General features: G+C 43.0%; 1 protein-coding gene across 1 annotated transcript; it reads left to right on the top strand.

The window, feature by feature from the left end:
• The first annotated feature begins 12341 nt into the window (after window positions 1–12341).
• On the top strand, window positions 12342–14087 carry LOC113000955 (uncharacterized). Its single transcript, XM_026127625.1, has 2 exons — window positions 12342–13615; window positions 13688–14087. The coding sequence occupies exons 1-2, from the start codon at window positions 12342–12344 to the stop codon at window positions 14085–14087; spliced, it is 1674 nt and encodes a 557-aa protein (XP_025983410.1).
• Window positions 14088–15106: the final 1019 nt, after the last annotated feature.

Raw genomic sequence — 15106 nt, 5'->3', positions numbered from 1 at the left:
AAACAAGTATTGTTACGAAATTCGTAAGTTTCCGTAACTTTACGAAAAAAGAATCACCAAAAAAAAGCAGAGGGGGGTGTACTTAGTAAAAATGGGGGTGCAAATAGCACCCAGGCCCACTTGGGCCCTCCAGAATATTCCTCCAGAAGGCTGTTGCTTCTGGAGGAAGCAACCTGGCTCGCCTGGGCGAGCTGGGCGGCAACCACCTCCCCTATTTTGCTATAAATAGGGGAGGAAGTGAAGAAGAAAAGGGTTCAGCCCCTTTGGCACTTCTCTCTCTTTCGAATTTGCTTGGAAAAATTGTTTCCGTGAAGAAAATCTAAGCCGAGGCGCTTCCGAAACGTTTCCGTAACGTTTTCCGTGAGGAATTTCGCAAAGGTTTCAACCGTTCTTCGACGTTCTTCATTCGTTCTTCATCGTTCTTCGATCTTCAACGGGTAAGTACCTCGAACCAAGCTTTTCGATTCATTCTATGTACCCGTAGTGGTCCACATTGTGTTTCGTGCATTTTTATTCTCGTTTTGTTTACTTTTTATACCCCCTCTTGACGTGCTTAAGCCATTTTACTTAAGTCATTTCTCGCTTAACTAAAAAATAAAATAAATTTCCACCGAACGTTTGAATTGTATTATCTGTTAACTTCGGTTAAAATGAATTCCGACCGTTCGGTCGTGCCGTAACCACGTTGGAAATCAAAAAGAGGTAAAAAATAATATAATAATCAAAAAACATCTTTTAGTAAAATAAAGCGGAAAATCAATCGGACGTTTTCTCTTTGGGATTTCTCATTCTTAATCGAATTGATTAATAACTAAAGTGAAACTAAAGGCTAAAATCAATTCGCCTAGTCAAGCTCGTCCATAAAAATAGGCTTTTGAAGTTTGTCATTTCAATTTCTCACTAAGTAAAATGGATCATTTTTAAGGTCCAACGCCTTAAAATGATCACCATTTAAGTAAAAAAAGAATCACTTGACAAAAAGCAAGAACTACGTAGGTCTGAGTTCCTCATTGAGGATACGTAGGAGCAAAAGCCCCGCTTTTGTCGACCACCCCAAGAGATCGTTAATGGTCCAATGCCTTAACGTTTCTCTCCTTTCAAAAACAAGAGATCGTTAATGGTCCAACGCCTTAACGTTTCTCTCCTTTCAAAATCAAAAGACCGTTTAATGGTCCAACACCTTAAATGACCTTTTGTTCAATAAAAACATATTTTACAAAAAAGACAAAAATAACTTAACCAAACACTTTGTTACGAAAGAACTACGTAGGTCTGATTTCCTCATCGCAAATTGAGGAATACGTAGGAGCAAAGGGAAACACCCTTGTCGATCACAAAAAGAAAAAAAATATATAAAAAGGATATAAAGGATATAAGGACATAAAAGGGAACATAAAAATCAAAGTCATGTTTGCACCTTCGATTAAAGGCTGCCGTCCCTTGGGACGGACGTGTGGGGTGCTAATACCTTCCCCGTGCGTAAATACAACTCCCGAACCTTTTCACTTAAAAGTTCGTAGATCGCGTCTTTTCCGGTTTTTTCCAACGTTTTCCTCAAATAAACGTTGGTGGCGACTCCGCGCGTATTCCTTTCGTGGAACACGCATCCCGCGAGTCTCGCGTCGCCCTCCCGCCGAAGGGTAGGTTGCGACAGCACCACATCTCAACTTCATCATAGGCATCATGTAGGAATCTTAGAAAACAAAAGAGTTCAACAAGACTACTTCTAGGAATTGATTTAGAACATGTTATGAACTAAATAACATGCATGAATTAGACTCAAAATTCAAAAGATAGGCTAAGAATGAAAAGAATACATGAACAAATGTATCTAGAATTCAACAAACAAAATAAAAATTCAACACAAACTTAGAGCATAATGTGACAATTACTATGACTAAACATGACTCTAAGACAACATGGATTAAGTGATTTACACTTAGATTTTTGTGTTTTTTTTTCTAATCAATATTTTGGAACAAAATTTAGATCTAAAGGTTCAGCAAAAGAATATTATGAATGAAAATTGATAGAACCTAAAATCAACACAAAAACAAGATTCAAGAGTAGATCTACAAAATTTGAACCACAAAAATGCAAGAACAAGTGTAGATCTAAGATTTAATCGGTTTATTTTTTTGAATCTACTCTAAACAGAACCAAACCACAAGACAATGGAGGATATACATGGAGAATAAGATGAAGAACAAGGAATTAAAGAGAATTCACCGAACAAAAAGATAGAGGAAGCAAAAGAACATCACCTAGATGAAGATGCTCTTGATACCACATGATGCAAGCTCCATTGGAACTTGTAGGCCTAGGATCTTCTTCATCAATGGATTCCTTTGCTTCTTGGAAGATAAATGGAAGCGGAATGGAGAAGGAAGAGAGAGAGGAGACGCCACTTCAAGGGAAGATGAGTCTAGAAGAAGCTCACCACCATAGGAGGCCATGGATAAGAGCTTGGAGGAAGAAGGAGATGAATGAAGGGAGAGGGAGAGAAGAGCACGAAATTTTGTGCTCTAAATGAGCTTTTAAATCTGAAGTTTAATATTCAAATGATCAAATTTGAAAAAAAAATGCACACACATGACATCTATTTATAGCCTAAGTGTCACACAAAATTGGAGGGAAATTCAAATTTCACTTGAATTTGAAATTGAATTTGTGGAGCCAAACTTTGGAGCCAAAAATTCACTAATTATGATTAGTGAATTTTAGTTATGGTTCAGTCCACTAATCCAAGATCAATTCCAAGATTCTCCACTAAGTGTGCTTAGGTGTCATGAGGCATGAAAAGCATGAAGGACATGCACAAAGTGTGACTATATGATGTGGCAATGGGGTGTAGTAAGCAAATGCTCACCTCCCCCTCTAAAATTTAATTGGATTGGGCTTCTACCAATTCAATTAAATTTATTTCCAACCACACACATCAAATATCCACTTAGTGCATGTGAAATTACAAAACTACCCCTAATACAAAAACTAGTCTAGGTGCCCTAAAATACAAGGGCTGAAAAATCCTATATTTCTAAGGTACCCTACCTACATTATGGAGCCCTAAATACAAGGCCCAAAAATAATGAAACCTTAATCTAATATTTACAAAGATAAGTGGGTTCGTACTTAGCCCATGGGCCCGAAATCAACCCTAAGGCTCATAAGAACCCTAGGGCCTTCTCTTGCATCTCTGGCCCAATCTACTTGGAGTTTTCTATCCAATGCCCTTGTGGGGTAGGATTGCATCACTCATGCTAAGCGCGACGGTGCGATTTTAGAGCCTATTTAAAGCCTAAATTTTCATAATTAGGGTAACAAAATTATTTTGCTTTTGCACAAAATTTTACACACAAACTTTGGAGAGTGAGCTCTGAAGATAGTAGAGGAGAGGCAGCACAACAAGGAGTCTAGGGTTCATCTTTGAGCGAGATTAGAGAGTGTTTGAGTGATTGTGAGGTGCCAAGAAGAAGAGGAGGGATTCCCCTTCCTGTGTAAGCAGCAATTTCTCTGTATTCTCTGTCTAATTGTAGAAAAGGCCTCCTTGTTATGGCTTGCTAAAACCCTAGTTGGGGATTTCTAATGAACAGTTGATGTAAACACTTTTCATATCTAATTAAGTGTGTTTTATGTGTTCATTGCTACTATCGATGCTTCATTGTTGCGTGTGTTTGGTCTGATCACCCATTGGTGTGTACTGTTAGGAACTTTAGCACTGGGAAGTGTACTGTTTCCTTAGAACTTGATAGAGCAGGGCTAGATAACTACATTGTGAGGGATAGATTGCAGGTTTTTTAGTTTTTTATTATGTTGTGATCATAATGCTATTTAAATTAAGCCTAGTCCAACAAGAGGGATCTGAAGACGAAGCTTGGTTTAAATTAGTTTTAACTTACAAGGGATCAAGGTTTAATACTTTAGTCTTCACCATAGAACACAAGTGTAACACCCTGAGATGTTATTTATTATAAATCGATGTTTGATTGTGTTTAGCTTGTTGTTTGAATATATGTTTGACTTGAATGATTTGAAATATGACTTGAATTAGTCATGTGTGAGTTTCTTGATGTGGATGTTGAATTATGTGGAGTTTTGTTGAGCGAAGTTGAAATTATGAGATTTTAGATTTTACCAAAACCTAGATCAGTGAAATCACGACACCGGATTCGTTAACCGTTGGATTGTCTTCAAATTGTGTTTGGATCTCTCTAAGATATGTTTCTACATTCTGACCGTTGGGAATTTGAAAATAATAACTTTTGTTCTTCCGCTAAGCGAGAATGGCGCGCTAAGCGCAATTCCAACCGAGGGGAATTGCGCTAAGCGACCCAAAGCTGCGCTAAGCCCAATTCCAACCGAAGGGAATTGCACTGAGCGGCCCAAAGGTGCGCTAAGCGAGCCCTAGTGCAGAGGGGGCAGCACTAAGCCTAAATTCTTGCGCTAAGCACAAGAAGTGGACTTCGGCTTAGCGCGACAGCCCACTAAGTGAAAGTTACAGGTTATAAATACGTCCTCAGTGTGAAAAACACGATTTTCAGTCTCCTCTTCTACAAAAACACCACCCAAACCCTAAAACCTCATTTTTCACCACCCAAGACCACCGGTGGCCACCGTAAGTTGTTGTTGCTTGCTGTTGGACCCCCACACCAAGAGGAACACTTTAATCAGAGCGGAATCCTCAGAATCCTCCTCGAAGATTCGATGGAGAAAATCCCTCAATTTCCAAGTTTCTCTGAGGTAATCTTGACTTCTAAGCCATGTCCTAGCTAATTTGAGTTCCTCTTAGTGTCTCTTATGTGTTGGGTGCTGTAATAGGGTGTTTTTACTCTTCCTTTGAAAAGCCCTAGAGAATGGGACATTGTAAAAGTTATCTTTTTATAACATTGAGGTTATTTTTGCGTGTCATACCCTAATTTCATCCGGGGACCATTGTTTGGTGGCATGCAATCGTCGCTTAACCGCCTCGAGGTACTTAACACCCATCATTAGGTAATCCGTAAAGTTCCGCGACATTCTGGAAGTTGAAAAGAAGCATTGTTGCGTAATCCGTAAAGTTTTCCAACATTTTGGAAAGAAAATGGGTGTCATTACGTAATCCGTGAAGTTCCGTAACGTTTTGGAAAGGAATCAGCAAAAAAACACAAAAGGGGGTGTATTTAGTAAAAAAGGGGGGGTGCAAATAGCAACCAGACCCACTTGGGCCTTCCAGGGGGTTCCAACAGAAGGCGGTGCCTTCTGGTGGAAGCAACCTAGCTCGCCTGGGCGAGCTGGGCGGCAACCACCTCCCTCTTTTCTCCTATAAATAGGGGAAAGAGGGCAGAGCAAAAATGTTCAGCCCTTCTGGTATTTAGGATTCTCTCGAAATTAGTGAGGAAAATTATTTCCGTGAAAAATATCTAAGCTGAGGCGCTTCTGTAACGCTTCTGAGACGTTTCCATGAGCGATTTCGTGAAGATTCTTCACCGTTCTTCATCGTTCTTCGTTTGTTCTTCATCGTTCTTCGATCTTCAACCGGTAAGTTCTCGAAATCGAATCTTTCAATTCTTTCTATGCACCCTTAGCGGTCCCCACTTGTTTCACGTACTTCTATTTTCATTTTGTTTGTTTTCCGTACCCCCCTTTGACGTGCTTTAACCATTTATTTAAGTCGTTTTCTCACCTAATAAAAAATAAAATAAATTTTAACCGATCATTTGAATTGTAATATCGTTTAATCACTGTTAAAATTAAATCCAACCGATCGTTCACGTAGTAATCTCGTTTAAACCAAAAAAAGGGGAAAATAATAATAAAATAATCAAAATATCTTCGAATAAAATAATCAAAAAAATCAATCGGACGTTTTTCTTTGAAAGTTTCCTTGAATGAATTGACTAATAACCAAAGTGAAACTAAAGCTAAAATCAACTCACAAATTAAGCTTTGTCCACAAAAATCACTAAAAACCATTAAAGGTCCAACGCCTTAAAACGGTTCTCTTCACTTTTATTGGTTAAACATGGACCATTCAAAATCATAAAATCAATATGTAATTTTGCCGTTTTCTGTCAAAGAGATTGTGAATGGTCCAATGCCTTAACGTTTCTCTCCTTTCAAAAATCAAAAGATAAAAAAGAACTAACGTTTAGTTCTTAAAGAACTACATAGGTCTGATTTCCTCATCGCAATTGAGGAATACGTAGGAGCAAGGGAAACACCCTTGTCGACCACAAAAAGATAAAAAACATAAAGACATAAAAAAGGGAAAATAAAATATTTTGAAGTCATATTTGCACACTTGATTAAAGGCTGCCATCCCTTGTGATGGACGCGTGGGGTGCTAATACCTTCCTCGTGCATAAAAACAACTCCCGAACCTTTTCACACTTTGCGTAGACCACACCTTTTCTGGTTTTTCCAATGTTTTCCTCAAATAAACATTGGTGGCAACTCCATGCATTTTCCTTTCTTGGAAGACGCACCCATGAGCCCTCGCGTCGCCCTCCCGCCGAAGGGTAGGTTGCGACAGTTGGCGACTCCACTGGGGACTGTTTTTAGAGAGTTAGGCCAATCGATCAGTGTGCATTCCTCACCATGACTTCTCCTTTGTTAGTTTTCCTTTATTTTTTTAGATCCTTGTATATAACTCTTTTATGCTTTTAGTATGCTTTTTTAAATGTATGCATGAGATAGATGTTTATTCATTTGATGCACACAAACACCAACACCTTTTTGTACACACGGTGAGTTGAAAAGGGGCCCTATACCTGGGTCCGTGGGAACATAAGGAGTGGAGGTGAATCTATGGTCATGCTGGGTCTCCAACTTGCTTGATAGCAATTAACCCTCATCTAGAGTTTTTCTCTTTGATAACATATTGTTGCTGGTAGTCCCTACTGCCGCAATATGTTTTTCGAAGGGGATGATACCTTTAGAAACCATGAAGAGAGATATGACCACCTTGGGAAGTATCACTAAAAGCCTTTTAGTTCCTCCCAATTAGGTCCTTAAAATAGGGGCACAAAGCAAACACGCTGCGTGCCTTTTAAACATTGCCATGCATATAACCTAAAATGTCATGTATGCTTTCGCTGTGTGATTATTTGAGGATATTGCCATGTTGTGTACATCTCCTTATTACCTTTCCCCTTTTTTCACATCTGCATCATGCCATCATGCTCGGGTTGCGACTTAATCCCCACACTTTATCACGAGAAGACGGAAGGTCTGTGTCGCCTTCTTAAATGCATGCATCGAGCGCTATGCTGCCCGAATGTTGTATTTAAGAAAGAGATAACCTCCCGGGCTCTCATATCCATAAAATGCATCTGCGCCATATGCATTACTTCATGCATTCATCCATTTCACCTATGATAGATGTCGGAGTCTTGATTCGCACTAGTTTTTGTTCCACTTTAGTAAGAACATGGGATTGAGCCAGGCGCCTTCGCTTAAAAAGAGGTTCTATCAAGTCAAGGTCAAGAGCCTAGGAATCACCAGTCTGAAAGAGTTAGGACAGTTGATGGGCCAGCTCCAGTGACAAGCCTTTCGCAAAGCTTATGGAAAGATCTGGGACCTAACCATGGTCGAGGTCTCCACGGAGGCCATTGCCTCCCTCGCCTAATATTATGACCAGCCTTTGAGGTGCTTTACCTTTGGGGACTTCCAGTTAACACCCACGATGGAAGAGTTTGAAGAGATCCTGGGATGCCCTCTGGGAGGAAGGAAACCATATCACTTCTCAGGATTCTATCCCTCCTTAGCAAGAATTTCTAAAATAGTCAAAGTCTTGACACAGGAATTGGACCGCGGGAAGCAAGTCGAAAATGGGGTAGTTGGGGTACTAAGGAAATGTTTGGAAGCAAAGGCGAGAGTCTTGGCAAGTCAAGGCGAATGGGCCCCGTTCATGGACATCTTAGCACTTTTGATCTTCGGGGTGGTCCTCTTTCCAAATGTCGATGGGTTGGTGGACCGAACAACGATTGATGCTTTTCTCGCCTTTTACGACCGCAAGAAAAGCCCGGTTGTCGCTATCCTAGCCGATCTATATGACACATTTGACTGAAGATGTGAGAAGAACAATGCAAGGATCATTTGTTGTACACCGGCTTTCTACGTAAGGTTGGTTTTGCACTTCTTTCGCCAAGAGATGAGACACGTTTGCCCGCTAGAAGGCCACCGCTCATGCACCGAGAAAAAAGAGGCAAACTGGGACCAACTCTTAGCATGCAATGAAGGAGCGTCTATCAATCGGTTCCCCCGATGGAAGTAAGGAAGAACCAGGATTCTTATTTCGTGTGGGAAATTTCCAAATGTTTCCTTGATGGGGACGAGGGGTTGCGTCAATTACAATCCCATCGGCAGTTACCATAGGTGGTTGAAAGCATACGCACAAGATCTGGATTGGCTCCCGAGTTTGAGGACTACTAAGGGGATGGAGATTGAAACTCCGGAAGAAGATGAAGAGGTACAGGCCCTCAAGACAGAACTTGAGAAAGCCCAAATAGTCAAGAAAAGTTCAAGTCAGTAGCTGTTAGGATCCGAAAGGAGAACGCCGAACTGAGAGACGTCAATATAGCCACCACCAAGTCCTTGGAGCAAGAGACCAAGAGGGCCCGTAGGGAAGAACATGGCCGGAACAAATTCTAAGGGGCTCTATGGGGCAGTAACAGCGAGCTTAAGCTCCGGAGAGAGAAAAGGGACCAATCGCGAGTAGACGCTTTGATTCTGAAGGATGAATTGAGGGTTTTCCTAAGGTCCAAGAGGAGTTTGTCTCAACGGTTATGCGAGACCGAAACAAACATGTTAGCCATCATCAGCAAGTACCAAGAAGAATTAAATCTAGCCACGGCCCACGAGCACAAAGTGGCGGACGAATACGCCCGATTGTACGCGAAAAAGGAGGCTAGAGGAAGGGTGATTGACTCGTTACATCAAGAAGCAACGATGTGGATGGATCAGTTTGCTCTTACTTTGAATGGGAGTCAAGAACTCCCCCGATTGCTGGCAAAGGCCAAAGCTATGGTGGACACCTACTCCACCCCCGAGGAGATCCACGGGCTCCTCCGCTATTGTCAGCACATGATAGACTTGATGGCCCATATAATTAGGAACCGTTAGGGAGTTTATATTGTCACTCAGATCTTGGCTAGTTATAACTTTCTAAATAAAATGAGTTTATCCTGTGATTTTACTCCAAAAACAATGCGAATCAGATCACTCCCACATTCCATCTCTAGCATACATTCATTTCTCATTACGTACTCCTCACATTTGGTCTTTTTAGGAAAGACGCCATAACTAAGCGCGCCCCAAGGCATCCCTATCGTACCAGATCAAAATCTAGGACAATAGGTGACCTAGAGGAAGTACAGGAATAGATGAAAGCCGACATGTCGGCTTTGAAAGAAAAAATGTCTTCCATGATGGATCCCATGCTGGAAATGAAACAACTAATGGAGAGTAACGCGGCCACCGCCGCCGCTGTTAGTTCAGCTGCCGAAGCAGACCCGACTCTCCCAACTGCCACGCACCACCCTATTCCAAACGTGGCGGGACGAGAGGGAAGCACACCGGGGCATATCAACAACCCCCATCCGGGGTACAACTGAGGTACTTATCCCTACGGATTACCACCCAATTACACACCACCAGCCATACATGAAGACGTGGGTCACTTTCCTCCCCTCATCCTCGACGGGGAACCTCCTCGACATCCTGACGGGGTCCACGAGAATCCTCGAGAGCATGCTTAGGGAGACGTCGACTCCTACTCCCCGTTTCCCGCTGAGGGGCCGGTGCCTAACGCGCTACCTCAACCCAATATCACGGGAGAGCCTTGAAGCCACCCAACGCAGCCAATGTTTCTGTCCGTGAGAGGACCACCCCCGGCACCGGAAGGAAAGGGGAAACTCGATATCATCGAAGAGAGATTGAGGGCTGTTGAAGGGTTTGGTGATTATCCGTTCGCAGACATGACCGACCTATGCCTGGTACCGGACGTCGTTATCCCTCCGAAGTTCAAAGTACCTGACTTCGATAGGTACAAAGGGACGACTTGTCCTAAGAATCACCTAAAAATGTATTGTCACAAGATGGGTGCATATTCCAGGGACGAGAAGTTATTGATGCATTTCTTTCAAGATAGCTTGGCCGGGGCAGCAGTCATCTAGTATGTTGGATCAAGTGGCCTCAGAATAATTAAGAAGGGGGGTTGAATTAATTATTGATGAATCTTTACTAATTAAAATTTACCCTTCTTAGGCTTTTACTATGCTGCTAAGAAAGTAAAGAACATGAATATAAACTTAACCAAAAGTAAAAGCGGTAATTAAAGTGCACAGTGGAAATTAAAAGAGTAGGGAAGAAGAAGACAAACACACAAGAGTTTTATACTGGTTCGGCAACAACCCGTGCCTACATCCAGTCCCCAAGCGACCGCGGTCCTTGAGATTTCTTTTCAACCTTGTAAAATTCCTTTACAAGCAAAGATCCACAAGGGATGTACCCTCCCTTGTTCTCTTTGAACAACCTAGTGGATGTACCCTCCACTAGAACTGATCCACAAGAGATGTACCCTCTCTTGTTCTCAGTCACAACAACCCAAGTAGATGTACCCTCTACTTGTACCACAAAGGATGTACCCTCCAATGTGTTAAGACAAAGTTCTCAGGCGGTTAGTCCTTTGAAACTTTGTGAAGGGGGAAACAAAAGAATTCTCAGGCAGTTAGTCCTTCGTTCTTTTGGAAAAGGGAGAAGAGAGACACAAAAAGAATTCAGGCGGTTAGTCCTTGGCGAATTCTTTTTGGCAAAGGGAGAAGGGAATGAAAAAGATGAATAACACAAGTTTTGTTTTCAAGGTTTGGAAAAACCAGAAAACTTTAGAAAGCTTTTGGCAAAGGAAGAAGAAGAAGAAATTCAAGAGGATGTTCAACGAGATTCAAAGGATGTAAAAGATTGTAATCAATTGTCTTGAAAATGAAAGTTAAGGACTTGCTTTTATAGACTCTTCATGTCTGGTCAAGAAAACCATTAGAAGAGTTATAACCTTTAGAAAAACTTGAAAACTATTGGAATAGTTATATCTTTTGATTTTTGTTCAAAACTTATCACTGGTAATCGATTACCAAATCATTGTAATCGATTACTCAAAGCATTTTTGTGAAAGGATGGGACTCTTCACATTTAACTTTGAATTTCAACGTTCAAACACACTGGTAATTGATTACCAAATCATTGTAATCGATTACACCATTTTGAAATCTATTGGAACGTTGAAAATTTAGTTGAAAGCTTTTTGAAAACAATCTTTGCTACTGGTAACCGATTACAATAAACTGGTAATCGATTACCAGAGAGTAAAAACTCTTTGGTAAAAGGTTTTGTGAAAAATTCATGTGCTACTCAATGTTTTGAAAAACTTTTCAGTACTTATCTTGATTGAGTCTTTTCTTGATTCTTGAATCTTGAGTCTTGAATCTTGTTCTTGATTATTCTTGATTCTTGATTCTTGAAAACTTGAAACTTCTCTTGAATCTTTCTCTTGATTCTTGAATTGTTCTTGACTCAATCTTGAAATCATTCTCATGGGCTTTTTGTCATCATCTTTGTTATCATCAAAACACCTTGAATCAATCTTGATTCTTCATCATGAAGCAATGAAGTTTGCTTCTACATGGTACACTAATCTAGAAGCTTCCCGCATCCGCACCTGGAAGGATCTGACTACCACTTTCCTTTGGCAGTATCAATACAACTCTGACATGGCTCCCGATCGGACTCAGCTACAAAACATGATTCAACGCGAAAGCGAGTCCTTTAAAGAATACGCTTAGCGTTGGAGGGACCTGGCAGCGCAAGTAGCCCCTCCCATGGTTGAGAGGGAAATGGTTACTATGATGGTGGATACCTTGCCTGTATTTTACTATGAGAAATTAGTGGGCTACATGCCTTCTAGCTTCGCAGGCTTAGCCTTTGCCGGAGAAAGGATCGAGGTAGGTTTGAAGAGGGGAAAGTTTGATTACGTCTCCCCGGTAGGTGCCAACAGTAGGAGGACCGAAATAGCTGGGACAAAGAAGAAAGAGGGAGATGCCCATACCGTCACTTCAACACCTGCATGGCCTAAGCCGCCGCAAATCCCCTACTGTACTCACCAATATGCGCAACATCATCTGAGTTTTTCGGCTCACACCGAGGTCTCTTTCGATACGGCACTCACCCAACCAAGGGCGCCCACGCCCCCACAGTGGGGGAGCTCTCCGGGACCCAACTCCGACTCGGCCTCACCCGGCCAACAACGCTCACTTTGGCGCAAACACGGCAAGTAACTCTTGCCATCTCACATCTCCAACCAATTGGCCATGGTGGTCCCAGGAAAGATCTTCCAGTCTTTGTTCCCAAAGTGGTATAACCCTAGTGCGACCTGCGCATACCATGGGGGGACCCCGGGGCACTTGACTGAACAGTTCTTCGCCTTGAAAAGCAAGATCCAAAGCTTGATAGAGGCCTGGTGGTTGACTTTTCAAGAGGACGGGCCCAACATAAAAACAAACCCTCTTGCCAATCATGGAGGGGGAGCGGTTAATGCCATCGAGGTGAGTAGGTTGCACTGGCCCAAGCTTTTGGAGGACGTAAAGACCCCCAGAAGGTTTATCTACAAGGCTTTGCAAAAGGTGGGCATGATTCCCTGCGGCGGGCACAGAGAAGACTCTTGCTTAATGCATCCGGGTGTACCCCATGACATGGAAACATGTTCGGCAATAAGGGATCTATTACAATGGATGATAGACCAAGGCCGGCTTGAGGTCGGCAGTGAGAACCAGGAGGAACAACATGTATACATGCAGTCGGCTGATGTAGAAGGACCTAAAAAGCCTAAACCCTTGGTAATATATTTCACCAGGAACACGGCTCCCCAAAGACCTCAACACCCCTCGGCAGTGTCGGGCGGTAGATCTATTCCATTTTCTTACAAGAACAACCACGTAGTTCCGTGGAGGTATGCTTCTCTGGGCGGTAGGATGGAAGAAGCTATCGATATCAGCTCACTATCAGCCAAAGTGACCAATATCACCAGGCTGAGTGGCATAACCCGCAGTGGTCGCGTGTTCGGACCCCCTAGCCTGCCGATACAGCCTGCAAACACTAAAGGGAAAGCTAGGATGACGGAAGGACAAAATGTCAAAGTGTTCCCCGCACCAGACGAGGATGTTCCAACGAAGGATCTTTCCGAGGGAAGAGAGGGTTGTGGCAAGAAAGAGGTATCACTCGAGGAGGCCGGCGAGTTCCTCCGCATTATCCATCCAAGCGAGTTCAAAGTCATTCAACAACTCAACAAAACCCCAGCTAGAGTCTCCCTTCTAGAACTGCTCATGAGCTCTAAGCCTCATCGAGCTTTGCTGGTAAAGGTCTTGAATGAAGCTCACGTAGCCCAAGACATCTACGTAGAAGGCTTTGGGGGAATCGTCAATAACATCATAGCCAACAACTACCTCACTTTCGCTGAAGAGGAAATCCCTACCGAGGGGAGAGGACATAACCGAGCTTTACATGCGTCAGTCAAATACATGGAACACGTTATGGCCAAAGTACTCATCGACAATGGCTCAAGCCTGAACGTGATGCCCAAAAGCACGTTGGAGAAATTGCCATTTAACGCTTCCCATCTGAGGCCAAGTTCCATGGTTGTCCATGCCTTTGACGGTAGCCGCCAAAAGGTAAGCGGAGAGATCGACCTCCCAGTACAGATAGGGCCTCATACCTGCCAGGTTACATTCCATGTGATGGATATCAACCCGACCTACAGCTATCTTTTGGGGCATCCATGGATCCACTCAGTTGGAGTCGTCCCCTCCACACTCCACCAAAAGTTGAAGTTTGTAGTGGAAGGACATTTGGTCATAGTATCAGGTGAGGAAGATGTCCTGGTAAGTTGCCCTTCCTCTATGCCATACGTGGAAGCCGCAGAGGAGTCATTGGAAACGGCTTTCCAATATTTTGAGTTACTAAGCATCGCCTCCATAGATTCCCTCTCTAGGCAGCCCCGCCTGTCCGATTCGGCAATGATGGTGGCCCGGGTGATGCTGGGGCACGGCTACGAGCCCTGAATGGGTTTAGGTAAGAACAACGGCGGCAGGACCAGCCTGGTAAGCACCAAAGGAAATCGCGGGAAGTTTGAGTTAGGCTATAAACCTACGCAGGCTGGCATAAGGAAAAATATCTCGGAAAAGAAGAACAAAGGCCAGAGCCTACGGTTGGGACAACGAGCCAAAGAGCCCCCGCCGTGCCACATCAGTAGGAGCTTCATAAGTGAGGGCTTAAGACGCGAAGGTCAAGTCGCCGCGATATGTGATGATGAGTCCCCGAGGAGATCGGATTTGGTACGGCCATGCCCTACCAGTCTCCAACTAGGAAATTGGCATGTAGAGGAATGCCCGGACGTTTATGTGACAAGCATAATGTAACCTTTTGTAGCTTTAAAACTCTACGGTTGGGCTTAGACTTAGAGTTTCCTTTTGTTAAGGCATTATGTCTTTTGTTCTTGAAGTTATAATATAAAGATCTTTCTTCATCTGTTCCTGCGCCTCTACCCATTCTCATTCATTTGCATGTTTATTTCCTTGCTACGCTTAAAACGATACAGATCTGACGACGAGTCCCACAAAGGTACTAATACCGGGGACCCAGTCGTCGATTTCGAGCAAGAAGCAAGTCGGGCGGAGAATGAAGAGGATGAGGATGTGGGGCTTCCCCTAGAGTTGGAGAGGATAATCACTAAGGAAGACCGAGAGATGAGGCCGTATCAAGAAGAGAGAGAACTCGTAGACTTAGGAACCGGCAGTGGAAAAAAGGAAGTAAAAATAGGCACGGGTATGACCGCACCCGTTCGTAAAGAATTAATTGCCCTGCTGAAAGACTATCAAGACATCTTTGCCTGGTCGTACCAAGATATGCCCGGTTTGAGTTCTAACATTGTACAACACAGACTACCTCTGAATCTTGAGTGTTCCCCGATAAAGCAAAAACTAAGGAGGAGGATGATGGAAGCTTGCTTGTGGGGCTTCTATGGAGGCTGTATCTTTGAGCTTCAATGAGGTCCTTTAATGGTGATTTTCCACCATGGAGA

This window comes from Glycine max, chromosome 2 (assembly GCF_000004515.6).
Source record: "Glycine max cultivar Williams 82 chromosome 2, Glycine_max_v4.0, whole genome shotgun sequence".
Lineage (NCBI taxonomy): Eukaryota > Viridiplantae > Streptophyta > Magnoliopsida > Fabales > Fabaceae > Glycine > Glycine max.
Note: the sequence above shows the minus strand (reverse complement) of the source record. Positions and strands in the feature narration are given on the sequence as shown.